The 20,950-nt window shown below is 42.1% G+C and overlaps 1 protein-coding gene across 17 annotated transcripts in view; it reads right to left on the bottom strand.

The window, feature by feature from the left end:
- Positions 1 to 20,950, bottom strand: part of LOC122971069 (calcium/calmodulin-dependent protein kinase type II subunit gamma) — a 40,731-nt gene that overhangs the window by 8,205 nt on the left and 11,576 nt on the right. For 2 of the 17 annotated variants that reach the window (XM_044337514.1, XM_044337521.1), the window contains exons 3-18: positions 20,678 to 20,737; positions 16,712 to 16,766; positions 16,444 to 16,509; positions 14,395 to 14,467; positions 12,935 to 13,037; positions 11,424 to 11,507; positions 10,880 to 10,974; positions 9,849 to 9,971; positions 9,583 to 9,666; positions 8,585 to 8,627; positions 7,677 to 7,739; positions 4,808 to 4,848; positions 3,891 to 3,974; positions 2,424 to 2,468; positions 2,242 to 2,296; positions 1,950 to 2,030 (exon numbers count right to left, since the gene is read on the bottom strand). In XM_044337514.1, coding sequence (XP_044193449.1) covers positions 1,950 to 2,030; positions 2,242 to 2,296; positions 2,424 to 2,468; positions 3,891 to 3,974; positions 4,808 to 4,848; positions 7,677 to 7,739; positions 8,585 to 8,627; positions 9,583 to 9,666; positions 9,849 to 9,971; positions 10,880 to 10,974; positions 11,424 to 11,507; positions 12,935 to 13,037; positions 14,395 to 14,467; positions 16,444 to 16,509; positions 16,712 to 16,766; positions 20,678 to 20,737 — 1,155 coding nt within the window. The remainder of the gene's footprint in view (positions 1 to 1,949; positions 2,031 to 2,241; positions 2,297 to 2,423; positions 2,469 to 3,890; positions 3,975 to 4,807; positions 4,849 to 7,676; positions 7,740 to 8,584; positions 8,628 to 9,582; positions 9,667 to 9,848; positions 9,972 to 10,879; positions 10,975 to 11,423; positions 11,508 to 12,934; positions 13,038 to 14,394; positions 14,468 to 16,443; positions 16,510 to 16,711; positions 16,767 to 20,677; positions 20,738 to 20,950) is intronic. The other 15 variants (XM_044337515.1, XM_044337523.1, XM_044337519.1 and 12 more) reach the window with 11 other exon arrangements.

Below are 20,950 nucleotides of genomic sequence, written 5' to 3'. Positions count from 1 at the left end.
AATGTCGAGGACAAAGAGAAACATGATGCTGTATGGTGCTGCATGGATCCAGTAAAGTCAGACAGGGCAGGGTCTGTCGGACTGGGAGGCCAGTTTAGGACACACAGCTGCAAGGTAAGCAAGGCTTCCTCCAGCTGGAGCTGTCACATTAGGAGGACAAGGGGATAGATGCAGTGATATCCAAGAACACACACACGCACGCACGCACACACATTTCAGGGTTCCCACAGTGGCCCTGATGAAAAATTCCACGACTTTTTCATGACTTTCCATAATTAGGTCACAGACTGCTTCTGTGGCCTAAAAAAAAAAAAAATTAGTCCTTGCTGTTTTTTTTTTTTTTTTTAAAAGTTTGTTCTGAGTGAATTTCAGCTGGTGAAGCAGTCAAAATCTTGTCTTGCTCTTGAGAAACAAGCACAGGATGTACTGTAGTATAGATATACACAACAGGAAATGACGGTCTGCAGTCAGTGTGTAAGAGAAGTTGTTAAATGCTTTCTAATAATGCATCCCTGTTAAAGGGTAATTCTGGCTTATCATAACTCAGGTCTTATTTTTGTAGTTTAAACCAATCGGTTATAATGATACTGTATTGTTCTCACAGTAATTGCTGAGATCTGGGATCATTGTAACGGTGCTAAAAGTCCAGCAGAGCAAGAAACACAAGCTGTCAGAAGATCAAACAGGATCTAAACTAATTATTCATTGATCCGCTGGATCGGTTCAGGGCTGATGCTGACCTTACAAAGTGGATCTGCTGTTGGCTGGATGTGACAGAAACACTTTAAATTTAGTTATTTCCCAGTTGTCATGAAATTCAGTGTTTCCCCAATACTGAGATCCATACAGTGAAGTGTATAGATTTAAAATTTGCAATTTGCAGTGGTATCGGACTGGGAATCTGTATCAGCAGAACCTCTCAGTTGAGGTGCTGGGTAAGAAGAAGTCAGATTAGTGCATGTCTTATATAAACAGTTTAGCCAGATTATCCGACCGTTTTATAGTTATGACACAGGAACACACAACTAGAGTATCTACGGTGGGTAAAATTTGGGGAACAGTTTATTTTACAGGTCCTTTAGTTTCCTACAACTTTCCAGGAATTTTTTTCTCAATTTTCATAAAAAGGTGGCTGCTACTGTATGTAACTATTCATTCTTTCTATAAAAGGGTTATGTCATAAACCAACAGTTTTTCCATTTTTCTTATAATTTTACCAATTTGCACCAACCCCCCTCTCTGTAAAATGTCCTAAGAATTAACCGTTACATACCTGCAAATTACTGGAAACCAGTAATTTATCAGGAAAATTTGTATAAAATTAAGGTACCTGTAAAATAAACGTGACAAAAAGTCGATCTGTGAAAACTGTGATGAATGTTTGTTACAGATATTTGGGTGATCATTTTACTGTCAGTCTTTGTTCTCTAACCTGGTGGTTTGTTTAGCCTGTATGATCGTCTGATTGCTTGTGTTTCTTGTCCCGTCTGACTTCTTTCTAGCAACGCTGCTGCATTTCACATTTCAGAAATTAACTTGGTGAGTTATTCTTACCAAAAAGGAGTGATGGCCAGAACTAAGAAAATAAGACCAAAATAATTATTGACTGAAATTATACTTCAAATAAATCAAATCGATACTAATATCAAATTCTATGATGTTCCCTGACTTTCCTGAAGAACTTAATTTTCTGATTTTCTCTGAATATTCAACAAACAAAAAGTCAATAATGTGCCACAAATTCCAAAACCAGTGGGAACCCTCAAAAAAAGCTTGGTGGATCAGAGTGAGGGAGCTTAAAGATGTAAGACATCATTGGCAGTGACTACAAAAAGCCAGGGTGGGAGTGGGGGGGGGGGGTGGGGGGAGGTGGGTGGGTGGTTGGGTGGGGGTGTTAGGTCCTTGCCAGGGGCGACCGTATAGCTTCTGGTTGCCATGGATAAACTTACTGGCAGGTGAACTTTGAGGTGAGGGCAGAAGTGGGGGCATCTCCTCTGTGGCGCTGCTCTGACTCAGCGCTGAACTGTCCGCTAGAACACACACACAAAACGCAGCCAGACACACGATAAACACATACATACACACACACCACAGGCAAACGGTCAAGAGCGTGACAGACACGTGTAATATCTCGGCACACCTGCCAGTCACTACAGTCAAATACACACACTTCACTAGATGGGAGACAGAGAAAGAGAGAGCGGATAAGAACAGGAAAAAGGGAGTAAAACACTTGAGTACCTTTCCTACCTTTCATTTCCTCCTCGTCATTGGTGGCGTTGCTCTCCGTTGATCCCTGGAGAGCAGAGGGATGAAGAGAAAGATACTGAAATTAACAAAGCCGGCGTCTAGTCCGAGAGGACCGAGACTGAAGGAGCTGGGTAATAACTCCGGCTTTCAGACAGACAAAACACGCATCTCACCTTGACTCCATCGGGAGGGTTGTGCACCACTGTGCTCTGAGATTCCTGTGACGCAGAACACAACAGTCAGTCTGACACGTCATAATCCTGGACCAGTGCCTCTCAACTGGTTTTCCATTGAGCCCCACATCTTAACCACAGCCATGGGTTCATGACCCAACACAACATCTCCTTACTAGTGGTTAGTTTCTTTTCTAAACTGTCAAGAGCACCCACGGCCAGGGCGAGGAGATGGTTATTTTAATTATCGATTAATCTGCAATTTATTGTCTTGATTAATGGCTTTATTGTTTGGTCAATGAAAAATGTGACAAATGCTTATCACAATTTTTTTTTTTTTTAATAAAATTTTGTCCGACAAACAGTCCAAACACATTTGAGAAGCACATATTTTACTTAAAATATGACTTAATCTATTATCAAATTGTTTCCTGTTGTTTATCTGTCGATCAACTCACTTTTCACTGGAATCATATCATGATGATATGATCACAATGTGTTCTGTTTACAAAACCCTGCTGGCTAAATTGATACAATTCTGAGAAAACTAATTAAAATCTAACAAAATTTCTTACTGAAGTTTTTTTTTTTTTTTAAACAAACTATTATCTGATGTATATTTTAAGTGTGATTTCACATGTTTGAAAATCTATTGAAAAAAAAAATACTCATGCTAATACTGATTTAATGGCCTGACCCTACCCATGGCCTACTTCGGGGTCTCACACCAACAGTTGAGAAGCACTTCCTTATCAGACCAGACTGTGCATTATGTAACCAAACCACTACGAGATGAAATATGTAATGCGTGCTATTAAAGCGTGTTAAAAATCACAACATGCCACTATTGGATGAGAACAAGACAGTCAAGTTTGGTAAAAGATGTTAATGATGGCGAGATAAAAACAGGTTAGAGTGAGAGAGATGGTTGTATGAGCTAAAAAAAATTTGGATGACAAAGTAAGATGTTAGGACAGATGGTTTGCAAGGCGGTGTTTACTTTAGAGAGAAGGTTAAAAGGATAGCTGATTAAGCATGGGAGGGGATGATTATGTACAGAGGTCATTATATGATAGGAATAAATTCTAGGTAGCTGAACCAGGACTCTACAGTTCTCTGTGCTGCCACTTTAGAGGCATATAATCCTGAAGATTCATGCTCCTTAGAAATCTAAACAAGGTGCACATGTGCATCCTGGGAGTCAATGTTAAGGATGACCATTGTTAATATTTTAGTGTCTCATATGCTAGATTTAGAATTGAGGACCACATGTGCACCTTGGGGGGGGGGGGGGTAAAAATGGAGGATTGCTGGGACAGGGAATGTTATGATGCAACATCTCCTGGATGGTGGATGAAGGATAACAAGCAAAAACTATGACGATGGAGGATGAGGCACAACGGGCTACTATGCAACTACTGGGGGCGGTTAAGAGGCGGTAACCGACACTGCGGCGGCCTACTGTACCATCTGGGCGTTGGTTGCCATGTTGGTGTCTTTCAGGGCATTGATGGCGCTCACTATACTGTTCTTACTGTTGTTGGTAGAAGGCTGGGACGAGAACGCAGACACTCAGAGTGAACACATACGGTACCGCACACACACACACACACACACACACACACACATACAAGCGCACACATACTCACACAGATGCATTAGAATTATACGCCTTTCAGGGAATGGGGCTAATATTGGTTGAGGCTCCCAGGCTGTTGAGAGCTAACAGGGCAAATGAGAGGGTGAGTGCCACAGAATGGCCTCTAGATCATCCTTTTTACTGCCTCACTAACTCTCTATGCCTCCGCCACTTAACTGCACAGAGAGACCCCTGGGGCAGAGGAGAAAGAGAGGGAGGCAGGAGGCAGGAGGAGAGAGGGAAAGGGATGCTTAATAGCAGCAGAGACTGCTCGGAAAAGAGAGCAGCGAACCTCTGACTGAGCCTGACTCAAAAAGGTGAAAAAGAACAAAACCAACAGTGAGAGAAAGAAAGAAAGGACTGATAATTATAAACAGGGGTGTGACTGGAACTAAAGACTGGAAGCAAATAGAGTTTCTCAAACTTGTGGATGGGACTAGAGGAATCTGGGGGTTCTATAAACAGGCCACAAAAGATTGAGAAACCCTGGAGGTAAAGCATAACCCCCTAGGAAGTTTTTAGCCAAAAAAAAACAGAAATCTGGAACCTTGAAATAAATCATTTCTGGATGAAAAAGATATTGCTCAACATAATACAAGGAAGAGAAAGTGAGCTAGGGCAGAGAGAGACAGTGAGAGGCACAGAAAAGGAACAGAAGGCAGAAAAAAGGGGGTCAGCTAACAGAAGAGACAGAACACAATGTAGGAAAACAAAAGAGGGCAGAGAGGTGATGAGACAACCTTACCTTAGCGGAATCTGACTTCTTGTTGAGTAAACTTTTGCATGCTGTAAAAAAAAAAATAAAAAAAATAAAAAAAAGATGATAGAAAGGGAGAGAAACAGGCAGAAAACTGAGTTTCACGTTTGACTAGAGCATCCATGCCAATCCACCCAGTTCTTTTTCAGCTTTTTTTTATTCAAATCTGCAAATTTAGCAAAAATCCGGATCTACAATTCGTCAGATCTATGAAATCCCAAATCCTGAGCCTTTATGACAACGTAAGCTTAGATGTTGCCAGAGAGAGTAACATGCATTTTAATGGATTTCTTGGGCATTTTTCCCCTTGGCTGTACAGTTTGCTACACTCTGCAAAACCCATTCAGATCATAATCCATTCATTGCCACCTGGGGATAAAAGAGAAACCTGAGAGCAAAGTAAACTTCCTCAATCCATTTCCTGTCTGGAAGACCCTAGCAGACCTAAAAAGAGAGTGATGGTCAGACTCAAACTGCCGCCAGGACTGATGGCAATGAGTTAGGTTAATGTAAATCATTGATTTCCTTTAAGGGCCCCAGTCACTTCTCTACTCAGTCTAAAGCTCTCAACTGTCTGTTGTTTCCTTGTCTCTTTTTTTTTTTTTTACTGACAAAAACACACACATACACACACACACAGGTTCCAAAAATCTTATCTTGTGTTTCTTACCTTCCAATAAGAAATGGGAGAGGGAAAGAGGGGGAGGGGGGGGGGAAGATTGAGAGAGAGGGCTTAGTATTTCAATACAACAGAGAGGAGATAAGGGGCACAGCGTTTAAGGCAGCAAACAATATCAAGAGACAACTCATGCTCAATAATCTTGGCTGTTGCGTCGATATGCAGGTTCTATCTTGGCCTGGCCATGCAGCATCCAAAGAAAAAATAAAAAATAAAATAAAGAAAATAAAGAAAAAAATTCCTTCCACAACCAGGGAAAGGAGAGCTGATTGTTTAGAGCGCAAACATCTGCTCTTCACTTCTACCAGACAGCCATCAGGGTGCCAATAGTGACAGCATGGGACCACCACGTTCACATGCTCTCTAAATACACCCTTCCCTCTTGCTCCTCGAAAGAATGATCACCGATTCCACATGACAGGATAAGTAAAGTCGAGATGACCCCACAGTGAGAGGGCTACACCACTCAAGCAATACCAGCTTAGTGATGAAGAGGGAAAGATGGATTAAAAGCATATGAAGGTGCGCCTCCTGTGAACATTTTTTTATGAAATATAACCACACAGGACACCCACATGCGAAAGGCAGCAAGGCAAACACCTTTCTAAAAACATACAGGAATGCCTCAAACACACACTTCTGTCACATTTTGCTATAATATAATTAAAAGGGAACATCATGAGCAAACTGCCAAGCCTTGTTTCAGCCATTATCTTTTACTAAAAAAAGGTGCAAGGAAGCAGTTACAGTATTAAGTGCTAGGATTTTACAGTGATGAGTGACATCATCAGAGGACCAAAAGCTAAAAAAATTACAGCTGGACGATTACAAAGGAGGAGGAGGAGGGCTGATGAGTCCAGTCTGGAGCGATGATGTCACACATGATATTCACAAAAAACTTACAAACAGGCAACTTGGTCCAGTCTCAGTGAAGAAGCCCGCAATCGGAGGGCTCTAGCTGACAATCAAACCACCACAAACACCCCGAATCTCAGCGCACCAATCACACATAACAGGAGTATCACCTTCCACTGAGGTAATTTCCCCTTTTATATTTGACCTTTATTCTGCCTACACAAATATCCTACTTACTTATTATGGAGATTAATTAACACTATAGAGCAAAGAAGATTCTCACGTCTGAAAAGGTGACAGAGAACCCAGTCTGCTCTACACTGTCTGTTTCTAATGTACTGAATCCATGGAGCCACCTTCGGAATCGCCGACCTTCACCACCCGCCACCACCCGGCAGGATGAGAGCATAGCCTGATTTTAGTACTTTCAAAAAAGGTATTCGCTCCTCCAGTAAGTGATGGACTATGTCACTTGGTATTTTACGAACGTGGCGAAAGGTTTGCTGCTACGTTGGCCTGTGGCATTCCTTTGAGGAGGCACGGATGCTTTTTTGAAAAGTACTAAAACAGACCTGAGGAGGGGGAGATGAGACGAGGGATGCCTTTAACCTCGTGGGATTCATCAGGAAGGCTGCACAATCGTGATTGTTTCAACAGTTGACTCCGGTAGCAGGACCGAAGGCAGCACTCCCATCCTCCGTCTCAGTCCAAACCTCTCCCTCTCCGACTCCTCAACATCCGCCTTTCCCCCTCCCACCAAACCCAGGTCTGACGATGGCAGCACGCCAACCCAGCTCTTGCCGGCCCCCTGCAGTGTCAGTTTCCCGCCCCCAGGATACATGCCCCTCCTCATCCCCTGCCCCAGTCCGCCCTGTGCCCATCCTCACTCAGAGAGAGCACAAGGGCGTATGGGGTCAGTTGGAGGTCAGGATGGAGCTTGCTAGAAGTGACGACTTAATTAATTTGGGAGATGAAATGGAGGTTACAAGGTTGAGCCTGAGCGATGGTGAGGTGTAAATGTAAAAAGCACTTTGGAGTGCGAGGTTGAATTGAATTGATTACCATTAAGTGATGCTGATGACGACTGTGTGCGTACAATCTAATGTCTTTGCATTACAGCAAAGACAACACACATTCGTGAGACCCTAAATGAACAAAATTTGTATGAGTGTGCATGCATGTGTGTGAATGTTGATGAAGATGCTGGCAGAGGCTGCATGCAGGAATTTTGGGTGTGCTAATGAGGGCCCACCCTGTACTATGAACCAAAGAAGTAGCTGTGTGTGTAGAGAGGAAGTGGATGGGCGTGTCTCTGGGACGTACCTTCCTGAGCCAGTGAGGCCGTGGAGGAGGCGGCAGCAGCAGAGTTGGTATGCTGCCGGCCCACTATTGGACAGAAATGCTACAGTTGGGAGGGGCTATGCAAATTATTCAGGTCTATCTCACGCTGTTCAACCGTGGGCCTAGAAAGCTACAGGGTGTGCTGGCTACAGCCCAGATATATCACACAGTTTGATAGAAATGGGCTAAAAGCAAAGACGTGCACCCCTGTGGTTTCCTAGGCCTAGGGTCGAAATCATTAACCATCGACTGACCAATTACTTAGAGGCTGGGAACAAGGCTTCAGCGAAAACAAGTCACTCTCAGCAGGCTGAGATAAAAAAAACACAGAATCTTAGCAGTCACCTGTTTTTATAACACCACACTTGCCCCCAACATAAAAATCTCATTTAAGTCTAGGCTTCCCTCTCTCAAACATGCAAACGCTCCATGGGCAGCAGAAAAGAAGGACACACACACACACACACACAAACTCATACATACACACACAAACAGACACACACAAACACACAGGGAGAAATATATTAGCATGGACAAGGACGAAACTGACGCCCACATATAGTCTGGTACAGTAAATGACAGAATATCACAATTAAGGCTGCTCACTCATTATCAATACATTATTTCTACCATGACTCAAAGGAGCTTCATGTCTCAAATCAGTTTTAATGTTGTAAGCAAGCAAACTCCTGTGCACACATAAAAATATATTGTTATTTTGAAGATGAGTGGGTGAGTGTGTGTGTGTGTGTGTGTGTGTGTGTGTGTGTGTGTGTGGTGAGGGGGGGGGGGGGGGGGTTAAAAGAGGTGCAGAGGACTCTATCCACTCTCCTTCCTCCTCTCCCTCTGCATGTGCTGCGTGGGAGGCGGAGGGTGGAGGGCACACCCACCTGAGAAGTTTCTGGACACCAGCATGGTGGTGAGAATGGCTCCCTGGAGGAGGAGAGGAAGGAGGAGAGAGAAGTGAGGGAGGTATAATGAGTGCTGGGAGAATTGTTTTATTTAACAGGATTTCAGTATGTCTTCTGGGCTCACTGCTCTATATTCATTTCTAATGGGACAATAGAATTTTTATCTTTCTGCTATTATAACAGTGGTGCCTCCACCACAGTGCTGTTGTCTTTAACAGCCAAATTCAGCCAAGGCTGTACGTTCTTTTGTTCTTTGTCAAACAGTATATAATTATTAAAAGGCTGTGCATGTTGTTTTATTGGGCAGATGCACAATTAACTGTAAATCTTCACATCTCCAAGTCCCATGATGCAGTCTTCTATGCAAATTAATTTAAATGATGTGACAAAACAGAACAGCTGATACTTCATCCATTGGTTAGCATGTATGGCTGTGAATGCAAACTACAGCAACTAGAGGCGGGTATCGTTTGACATTTTTCAACACGGATGCAAATATGATCCCAAAACAACATGTTTTTTTTCTATGAAACCATTTTTTCAATAAACAAAAGCTGTATCAAAACAAGCAGCCATATAAAGAAACCTTGGGTAAATAAAATTGGTAAAATTTTGATTACATCAGGAACCATCTGATCAAAAAAATAAACACACATAATTGACCAGATATCTGATGCCAGCTTTTGGTACTTTGGTACTTGCTTTTGGTAACCCCAACTGCAACATACATTACAAAGCTTAATACTTAACACTTAATCTATTTTTAAACTATACACAGAGCTTCTGTATATGTGATGTATGTTTTCAAATGGTTCATAAAGATGGAGGGCCGAGGATAAGCAACTTCTAACACGATGAAAGGAAGACACAACAAAATAAGTAGTAATTTACTGGACAGTAGCTAAAGGTGAAGCAGTGAATAAATCAAGAGGGATGGACATATAGAAAGATGGCAAATCAAAATTTAGAATAACTACCTTGAGTTTTCGGCGAGCATTGAACTTGCGGAGACACTCCACAGTCTCCTGTCTGTGCATCATGGATGCCACTGTAGAACGATGCTGTAGGAAGACAAAACAAGAATTACACACATTACAAACTCTAAGTGTATGCATGAATCTACTTGTGCTGATATTTAAAGGCCTTAATATAGTAATTATCAAGGTAGGTTGAGTGACTACTTATGCACACCTTCTATATCAGTGCCTTCTTTGGTAATTTTGTAATCTGATTGAATACTTACGCAGACCCATGGGTGTTTGAGGGCCTGTTCAGCAGTGATTCTCTTAGCTGGGTTGATGGTCAACATCTGGTTAATCAGGTTCTTTGCCTCAGGAGTCACTGTGTCCCACTCAGGGGAGGGGAACTGTGGAAAAGAGGGAGAAACAAGTCCTGAAGGACTATCCAAGGAGGGTTGAACCGAGGGCAACCGGACTTGGTTGAAGATACTTGAAAGATATTAGGTCGATACTTCGAGGCTCCTTGCATAACCACGACCGAGATGACAATCTTCACAGACATCTTCATGAAGGACTAGTTAGAAGTCTGCATGGTTCTGGCTAATCCACACCATCTGGGCACCAGGTATTTAGTTAATTTCTCAAATTTGGGCTGATATGAAAACAAAACTGCAAATTTTGGGGGGATTAACAAATGCATCTGCGCCTGGTCTTTAAACTTTCTTTTATTATGAGTTTATTCACTACAAACAGGTTGCCTAAGACTTTCCTTCCCTCTGGAAACTGCAACGTGACTTGATTATCACAGACTGAGAAGGAAGGATACCCCTTCTCTGATTCTCTGTCTCTCTCTCTTTCTCTCTCTCTCTCTCACACACACACACACACACACACACACACACACACACATACACCCCTCTGCAATGCGTCAGGGAGGCTCTGATAGGATCAATAGCTTTGGACCAGCTCTCAATTGGACACTATTAAACATTCAAAAACTGCTTAGCAAAACCCTGCACTGCACCCTTTACAAATATACACCTCACACACACACACACACACACTTACTTTACTTAGGTCACTTCTGGGGACATTACAGACTTACATTCATTTCCTAGAGACTTACCCTAAGCATTACTTGCCTTAACCTAACCCTTATGCTAACCTTAACCACTGACCCAAAAATCAGATTTTTACCAATTGGGGACATGGCTTTTGTCCCCCATTGGACAAGACGCCCCCAATTAACTGGTCTTTAGTCTGAAATGTGTCCCTGAAAGTAGGATAAGTCAGACTCCCACACACACACACTTACATCGTATGCCCCAGCTTTGATCTGCTGATAGAGTTTGTGTTGATCTTCATCCCAGAATGGAGGATATCCAACTAACAATATATAGAGAATAACGCCTGACAGAAAACAAGTGGGGAAAGCAGAATGAGAAAGAGATCATGTTACAATAACTTGCATTCATTTCCATTCAAATTAGACAAGGCAAAGCTAGTTTATCTATATGGCACATTTCATTACAAGCGAACTAAATGTGCTGTACATTCAAATTCACACAGCAACAAGTAACACATACAGAAGAGTATAATAAATCAAATACAAGACAATGTGACAGCAATTCAAGAACAAACATCCAAACATGTTTTACTTGTAATGTAAAGGTTATTTCAACACTTTCTGTTAGTCTTCACTCTGCTATAGGTTGGAGGTTTTCAAAAATCATCCTGTCAAATTGGTTAATTTGATTGAAGACAGACATAGACAGAATCTGGTGTTTGTTTCCCACCAATGTAGAGTAAAATGCTGATTGAAACAGGTTAATTGCCCAAAGGTGAGGCTCAAGACTCACCACAAGCCCAAATGTCCACAGGCTTGCCATAAGGGTCCTTCCTTAGGACCTCAGGGGAGAGATAGCCAGGGGTGCCCGCAAACCCTATCGGACAGAAAAACCAGATGACACAATTAACCAATGTCTTTTATTACATTTCTGATGAGGGCTATTTTTGTGCAGTTATGTGAATGGTTCAGACGACATTGACCTGTTGGACTCCAATGCAAGACCAGATTATGACAGTGTAGAGTCACAAGCAAATGCCCATTAATCATCTCGTCCCCGCTGGAAAGTCAGCCAAATGTTCGCAGCTCGGCTCTTTGCCAAGACACAATGACCTAAGCATGAACTGGAATGTGTCTGTGAGCCTCTTAAAGGTGCAGTGTGTAGAATTTAGTGGTATCTAGCGGAACAGACTTGGCAGAAATGGAATAATATCCATAAGTATGTTTTATTTAGTGTATAATCACCTGAGTATAAGAATCGTGTTTTCGTTACCTTAGAATGAGCCCTTTGTATCTACACAGGGATCGGGTCATCTTCCACAGAGCCCGCTATGTTGCACCGCCGTGTTTCTACAGTAGCCCAGAATGGACAAACCAATCACTGGCTCTAGAGAGGGCCTTTCGTGTTGGTGTTTTTAGCAGCCACTGTAGGTTCTCTTACATACTTGGAAGGGGAGGGTGAGGGCGAGGGGTATTCAGTTGGTTGCAATATGCAACCTCACCGCTAGATGCAACTAAATCCTACACGCTGCAACTTTAAGCAATGCTCACACAAACATTTTATGGGCTTCCAAGTTGGCGGGCAAATATGTATCTATATAGGCCTTTATGAAAGAGGGTTTATTCAGCAGTGATTCACATACTTAAGTATAGAGACTATTCAGTGCTTAACATCTATCCAGACATATGAAAGAGAAACCCATTCAGTAGTGATTCATATGCTGAAGTGTGAAAACTCTCCAGTGCTAAACACCTAGACGAAATATCAGATCATGTAATGGTCAAGCATGTTTAAAGGGATACTATGCAGGATTTTCCTAAAAAAAAACAATGTATAGACTCATACAAAAATAATCCTTCTCAATCATCACCTGTGACCCGATAGAAGTGTGTGGCAGTGTATTTATCTGCAGAGACTCAGCCCTCTGCCTGTATTTTCTTATTATTTTGCTGTGTTCAGGACGTTTCTGGGTGTCAGCCTTTGGGCAGTGGGTGTGTAACCCCCAGCCAATAACAGCGCAGAGTGTGAGGTTGGGACTAGCGACCAGGTGTGGCCATCTTTATTTGTACTTTAGAATGAAACCGCTGGGAAACAATCAGAAAATAACTTTTTATTCATCTGATTCACTACTTTGTTCTCATTAGTGCCGCTCCTACTCTGCACTGCTGCTCTCTCTCGCTCTGGTGTCGTTGAGCCGGGGAGGAGGGGCCAACTTTGAATGTTGTGTTTACAAATGCCGACTAATCCGACAATTCCTGCATAGTATGTCTTTGATGTGTGTGTCACTGTTTGTGTTTTCTTACCAAACCAAGCCTGCTGTTCTCCCTGCACTTCAATAGCAAGGCCAAAGTCTGCCAGCTTCACTGCAGCTCCCTTCATCTTACTGGCCAATAACAGGTTCTCAGGCTAAGACAAACACACATACACACACATACACACGGTGAAGCAGAATGTAGGACAAGAGATCAAGACAGTGAGAGACAGATTGTGACAGGCACTCTTCAGTAAAGCTCCTTCTCAGAAATATTTATATTTGACGTATTCAACGCGGCTTGTGTGGGGGTGGGGTAAAGGTGTGAGAAAGCGATGGAGAGACGGAAGAACTAGAGAGAGGATGGGTGGTTGAGAATCTCCACAACACCTTATATGGGCATGGGTTCGTAGCCATAGAAACCACTCGGGAGTCATTTAGGCAGCGCTGCAGACTGCATGCTAAATGGAAAGTGTACTTAGCAAGAGGCAGCGTGTGTGGCAGCGTTCTAAATGGCCGTTGTTTGGGCAGTAAGACATAAAGGGCCGCAGTAAAAGCCCACTCAGGATAAAAGGCCAACAAATCAGACAGGCAGCGCTGGAGGTAATAGCGTTATTCTCCGACACAGAGCGCACACATACACATCCAAAAGCCGCCCACACACGTCTGAGACATCCCTTGAGATTGTTTTTTCCACACGTTGCGGTCTCTGCTTGAAAAAGGTACAATTTAATACATATCATTATTGTCCAAACCTATTAAACCAGGTTAAGTAGAAAACTGGAGGTGGCGGAGAAGCTCTCTTCCTCTACTCTTTGCATTTGAGCCTATCAGCAATTTGGGACAACTCAAGCCCCTCCCCTGCTGTTCCATGGGTGGTGTGATGTCAAATGGGTTGTCCTGGCAACTCCCGAGGTTCATCTATGCCTTCACCTCCTCTCTCATAATAGACCCCCTTCACGACAGCACAAAATTGTGTGTCTCTGTGTGTGCATGTGTGTGTGTGTGTGTTGTTTGAGTCCTTGTCTTTTCCTTGCCATAGGTGATAGACAAACTCTTCCACGTGATCATGACTCACCATCTCTGTGCTCAACATGAGCATTCATACACGTGTGTGCATGTTCACATATACAGACACACACACACACACACACACACACACACAAAGAGATCTGTCAAGGACAGACAAGCTGACAGATCTGAGAACAGATAGAGGAGTAGAGGGTAAAACAGTGGATGACAGAGGGATGCAGGGGAAAAATAAAAGAGATGGCAGCAGAAACGCAGAGGAAGAGAGAGAGAGAGAGAGAGAGAGACAGACAGACAGACAGATAGAGAGAAAAAGAGAGACAGAGAGAGAGAGAGAGAGAGAGACAGAGAGACAGAGAGAGAGAGAGAGAGAGAGACAGAGAGACAGAGAGATGGAGCAACCGAGAGCCATCTCTGTGTTGCCATGGCCACGAGCAGAGGTGTGTGAGTGTGTGGTTGTCACGGTAACGGGCAGCCACTCACCTTGAGGTCTCTGTGCACAATATCATGCTGGTGGATATGATTGACACTCTCCAAGATCTGACTAATGCAATGACTATGGAGAGAGAAAAGGGGACAAACGGAAAGAAAGATGTGTCAGTCGCTGCCCTTTCATCACAGAAAACTTCACATACACACATCATTTGTCAGTGTGCATGGTCTGGTTACAAAACTGATGCATTTCATTACAACATTTTTTTTTAAGCTATTATCAGGAAGAAAAACCTGGTATCACTCTTGTTCACAAAATTATAACACTATGAAACTAGAACTGTTGTTCTGTCACGTTTTAAGTGCTGTTAAAAGGTTGGATTGACCAAATGCTGCTTCAGACAACTTGTATATATATGCACATCGTGGGTAAAAAAAAACAAACCTTTAAAATGAAAAATGAAGAGCTGAAACAAATTAATTGGTTCGACTATTTTAATTAATTATTCATTTGGCATTTTTGCTTGGAAAGTGGCTTAAACAGCACATAGTTACAGCTTCTTAATTGGGAGGATTTGCTGCTTTTCTCTGTTTTAGATCATTGTTAAATGAGTATCTTTGGGTTTTGAGCTGTTGGTCGGACAAAAAGCAATATGAAGATGTTACTTTGGACTTCTTTAAATTGTTATGGGCGTTTTTCCATATCTATACTCTATAATTTTATAGATAAAAAAAAAATGAGATGGAGAAAATAATCAGTAGATTCATTGATAATGAAAATCAGTTACAGATCTATTAGGATGCATAAAAGCATGTAAAAACAGAAGAGAAAAATCATTTGAAGCCAATGGATGTTGAATTTAATTGTAAGTTGCATAACAAACGTTTACTATACAATGACTATTCCTTTTCAAAAGCATAATACAGGCACTGTAGTTTAAACAATCAATACTGAGGAACTTGTGTGGGAGGCGTACACCACAGAGTCAATAAATCTCTGTCCCAGTAGCAATTTTAATAATGGGGGCGTCAATTCAGCTGCCATCAATACCATTGCCATTATTTCTCAATTCTGGCCGGTGAGAATGTTTTCACACTAGCCTGGTGAGTGTGTTGGCTCATGATGGGTCTTGTAAAAAATTTTCCTACAAGCCAGTATCCAACCACCTTATTAATGTCCTACGCACTGTGGTGTCAGGCTCCATGATTCCACCGTTTCAGGCTCATGTTCCTGTCACGTCTCTGGAAAAGGTTAATGGGTCGAAGGTCGGGCCAAGCTAGAGAAAGTGTGGCTGAGGCTTAATCCACGTGGCTTGGTTTGTGTGCGTCTGTGTGTGTGTGTGTGTGTGTGCGGGGGGGAGGTTTCTGTGTTTCTAAAGCCCCCCCAGTGTGCATGAACAGACAAAGACCCCTAATCCAATTGTACAACAGACTCCATAAGCTGCACACCACACAGCCACAGGGAAAAAAAAAAAAAGAAGAAGAAAGAACGGGAACTGGAGAAGGAGGAAGTAGCGAGGAAGAAGAGAAAGCTTAAATGTCACAATGTCAAGAAAATGTCAGGAAATAGTGAAAAATGCCCGATACAATTTCACAGAGGCCAAGGTGACATCTTCAATTCTTGTTTTGTCCGGTGAACGACCCGAATCTTAAAGACACTCGATTTGAAATAAAACAGAGAAAAGCAGCAAATCTTCACGTTTGAGAAGGCAAAACCAATATTTTTTCATATAAATGACACTATCGATCAACTGATTCTCAAGATTGTTGGTGATTTATTGACTGCCGATTGACTGATTTGAGTAATCAACTAATAGTTTCGGCGCTCCTTAAATGTCGAGCGAGGATGGAGAGTGATGCATGTGAAACGTACAAGGATGGCAAATGAGAGACGAGTATATTGATGCACTTGTCGGTGGGGGTGGGGGGGGGGGTTGCATTTGCTGACAAGAATATAAACAAACCAATTATATCCACCACTGTGTGTGTGTTTATGCTCAAAGAATGAGAGCCAGGATTCATATATTTAATGGAGTTACTCTGTACGTCTGCAGCAGAGTGTGTGCGCATGTATGTTTTAGCGACATACGGGGTGCTTACCTGGCATCAGCCTCACTGTAGTACTCCCTGGCTACAATATCTTCAAAAAGCTCTCCTCCTGTCACCCTGGGAGGCGGAGAGAAGTATGGAAAGAAGGAAAGAAAGGAAGAAAGAAGGAAAGAAAGGAGCAGACAGAGAGAGAGAGGTCAGAGAGAGAGAGAGAAGTTGTTAGCATACACAAACAAACTGCAGTCACGCACATGGATAAAATGTCACAGCGTGTGTATGTGTGTATGTGTGTGTGTGTGTGTACACAGAATATACTCACAGGTCAAAGACTAGGTAATGAAAACCTTCCTCTGAAATGCTGTCATGGAGTCTCACTGCAAGAGAGACGGTGAGCAGTGAGACAGAGATATATGTAAATACTGGAGTCACGGTTAACAGAAATAAGAAATTGTAGTTGTTGACGGTTAAAAAACGCCCCATAAATGAAGGCTAGAACAAAGAAAAAATAAAAATAACTGAAGAGAGAAATGAACCAAGGCAGAATTGGAGAAATCACTATCAATTATGGCTGTGATGTATTGATTTTTTTCCCCTCACTATGGTGATATGACAGCGCAGCCAGTGGTTAGGTGGTTAACCACCATTTAATTAAAACCCTCACACACACATGCTATGATTACTGAAACTGAGTGATGGTGCTGGGAGTTTTACTCGGGGACAAGTAGTTTTTCAAAATTCATCTTTAAAACAAAAACACCCCTAATATGACAAATTTCTATACAGTTCGGCGTAGCGGCGCTGCGGCCAACTTGTGAGCGGCGGGGATTGTGGTTTATGATGCGGCACATGACATGAGCGATATTCCATACGAGAGGAACCTTAGTGACGTACTGGAGGTTTTATGTTCCTGCGAATGCCTGTTACATGCAAACCTTCATCAATCAACTCATTATGGCTGTTTCTTCTTTTACCAGTCCTTCCTGCAATATTCAAATGTATTCACTGAGAAAAAAGTGTCCAAAATATTAATGTAGGGATATTTATCTAGGCAGTAAACACAGGGACCAGCCACATGTAGCAGCATTATGGCTAACTGCATATGGAACTTCATCTGGGGCAGTTTGCACGTCGGTTTGTTTACGTCTGAGGCTGTGGATGGTTCGGCGTCTGTTCGTGTTAGAGAAGCAGTAACTTAGCGGATTAAATAAAACGGTTCATGTCTGCGAGTTTCCAAATGGCAAAGATAAAATGACGAGCTACACGCTGAGCAGTTTTCATGGACAACTGCTGGATGATAGACTTACATACTGTAATTCTTCACACAGTTGGGTGTTGTAATCACATTTTTCTTACCATGTGGAGCTGAACATTTGATCCAGCTGGCCTCGCTCTTTTCTTCCAGTTGATTGTGTGGAAGTGAAACAATCTCCAGGACGACAATGTTGATAAATGCTGTGAATCCACGTGTAGTAGTTACACAGCTGGGATTACTCTCATCTGTGGACACTTCTAGATTTTCCGAGTCTGGCAGCGACAGGTCCGACTGCAGGAGAAGTTTTCCTCTTAAATCTTCGGGAGAGTAGTGACTGAAGTAACACCGGCAGTTTTTCTGAGGTAACCGTTATAGTATGTTGTTTTTCCTGATGGTCCTGTTGCCTCTCTGCCTCCATTCTTTGTTTTTTTCTTCTTTCACTTATTTGATCTCCTCTCTGTATACTCCAGGTCAAATAAACACGCTTGGCCATTCAAAGTGAAACGGCTCACGATCGTCCTCATAATAGTCCACAGGATAATCTGTCATCGCACTTAGTTTTTTTTAGTTTATAATCATGGTGAAAGTCAGCCTAATACACGTAAATAAACCAACATGCGCAGATGAATATGTGGGTGGTTTGGTTAGCCGGCAAACTGCCCCGGCTATAGATTAAAATCTCTATGCGGTTAGCCGTAGTGCTGCTACAGACGGCTAGTTCCTGTATTTACTTTCATTCAGACTCAGACACAAACTTTAGAAGCAATTCATGTAAATTCTATGTTCTGCTGACAGGAAATACACCAATATAAACTCATATAAAGGCCCAGTCATGCAAAAAAAAAAAAAAAAAAAAAAAAAAGTGCTACACTGTGAAGCTGCCTGAATCTTAAAAAATACTGTAATACAAATTTTTACAGCAGAGCACTACAATCTGTAGTTACTGATGTATGTGTCATTTTTACATCATTTTCAGTTGACACAGAAGCTGTGACTGGCGAGCACTTACTGTTTCTCACGTTATTTACAAAAAAAAAATCTTGCATGGCTGCATTTTTGTGACAATTTTTTCTGTTACTATTTTTTGAGTTTGACACAGAAAGATGATTTCCTCATTTTTAAACCTTCCTACAAACCTCTGATTGGTTTGGTTGTTTTTCCAACAAGGGAAACAGTTGTCAAACAGCACGATACAAGACCTATGTGAATCTCTTGATTAAAAACCAAAACATGCAGACGTGGGCAGCAATTCAGAGGTTTAAGACCAGGCTAGGAAATGTAATGTTTGCAAAGAAAACTCTTGCTACCAGTAATATTATCTGAAAAAATACCGCAGTGATTACAGTAATGAACTCAATGCAGTAGGCACCATAATACCACGATACTGCGGTGAAGCGGTAACCATCACAGCTCTACTGTCGACTTAACTAAACAGCTACAGAATGACGAAGCAGGATCCAGGCAGCAGGGGCCAGGCGTTAGAACAACGGCCTGAGATACAGCTTAGGTTTGGTGTCAGGGGAGCCACAGTTATCGTTATGTAAAATGAATATCAGTTGTATAATAAGATGAAGTAGGATGGCCCTGCAGCAAGAAACAAGAGCGACTGCTCTTTCCTCCTCCTCCCATCTTCTCGCTCTCCCTCCATCTGTCTCCTACTCCTCCTGCTTTCGTCTCTCCATCTGTCTCTTTTTTGTGCCCTCTTTTGTCCAAAGTTTGAATGCGGGCGATGCCAAAATGTGTCAAAAAAGAGGAGAAAGGACAAGAAAGAGAGAAAAATCTATACCGAGTGGGGAAGAGAACAGGGAAAGAAGGCGAGGGGCGAATGAGTGCCTGGGGGGCCCAACAGAAAACTAGGACATGAGGAAAAGAGAAATAAGAAGGAGCGCAGTGGGAAGGTGTCATTGATTTTGTCATTTTCCCCCCTCTCTGCCCTTTAACACCCATCTCCTCTGGACATCTCCATTAGAGCTGCACGATGTATTTTATTTTTTTAATCATCAATGCGATATGAATTTCCACAGATGACACAATATTACAGGCTGTGACATCTGAATGGCCGAGAGTCAAGGAAGCAGTCGACATTTTTCACAAATCTGTCTGACAGAAACTTAGCGAGGAGAGCGAAGATCTGTTCTCACCATAGTCGGCGAGAGGAAGATAACCTTCTGTCACCTCTCGTTCTGACTGCGATCGCTTATTTTGTGTTTCAGTATCGTGTTTAACACAAAACCAGTGACATAATCTAGAAATATATTTGGCTGGACTGCAACAGCGAGGCCAGCCCTATAACTGTGTCTGTCCGTCACTGACTGACTGAGTGACGAAGTTACACCACTGGTTGGCCGAAGGTGGGCCGAAGCCAAGTATCCCAGAATGCATTTCGCATCAATTGACAGCAATGGCGGAGATTAAGCTGATGTAATTTTCGCTGTAGGACTGTTAATGTCATTTTATTAAGTTTTAATATTGCGCAGGCGAGAAAGCCATTTAGAGTCAAAGTATGTGGTCAGTTTATCCAAATATTTGAGAAGAGAGGATCTGTGCGCCGTTGCCAGCGTAACTTCCTGTCAATTTTTGCATGTTACACGCGTCGGATACATTTGCCAATGCAAACTTTACACACATGAAACACACTGTATTGGGGTGTTTTACACCCAGCATTAATGATTAACTTGATATAGTTACTGCATTAAAACTATCTTATGGGTTGTGGTTAAGTGAAACCATAAATAAAACATATAAACATATACATCTGAACTCAACCCGTCTTACAGAATCATAAAGTCTACACCCACAATCTGGTGATATGTACTTTAAATATTTTAAATGTTTTTCTTATGTGTACAGCACCTTGAGTTACAACTACTGTATGAAAAGTGCTACACAATTCATTTTATATAATAATAAAATAAAAAATAATTTTATGCCTGCACCAATGTTGCCATATCAGTGAAGAATTTTATGCTTTAAGCACGAGCGACAATACAGAACCACACATCATACATTTGATCACATGGCACAGCAACTCACCTATGTTGGGATGCTTCAGGAGACGGCAGATACGAGCCTCTCTCTCCAGCTTCTGATGGTCTGAGAAGGAAAAAAAAAAAAAAAGTGCACAGTTTAGACAAGTTATATCACATCATGACACCGTCAAAACACTGCTCGACAAGATAAACATATAACTCCACCTTTAGCAAACTATCACTGCTGTAGAGGGCGGACATAATATCTGAAACAAATATATACTACTAATAATTCCATATTCCTGTGGTACAGTTATATAAAAAAGCTGATCACTAA

The sequence above is a fragment of the Thunnus albacares genome, chromosome 20 (genome assembly GCF_914725855.1).
Source record: "Thunnus albacares chromosome 20, fThuAlb1.1, whole genome shotgun sequence".
Taxonomy (NCBI): domain Eukaryota; kingdom Metazoa; phylum Chordata; class Actinopteri; order Scombriformes; family Scombridae; genus Thunnus; species Thunnus albacares.
Note: the sequence above shows the minus strand (reverse complement) of the source record. Positions and strands in the feature narration are given on the sequence as shown.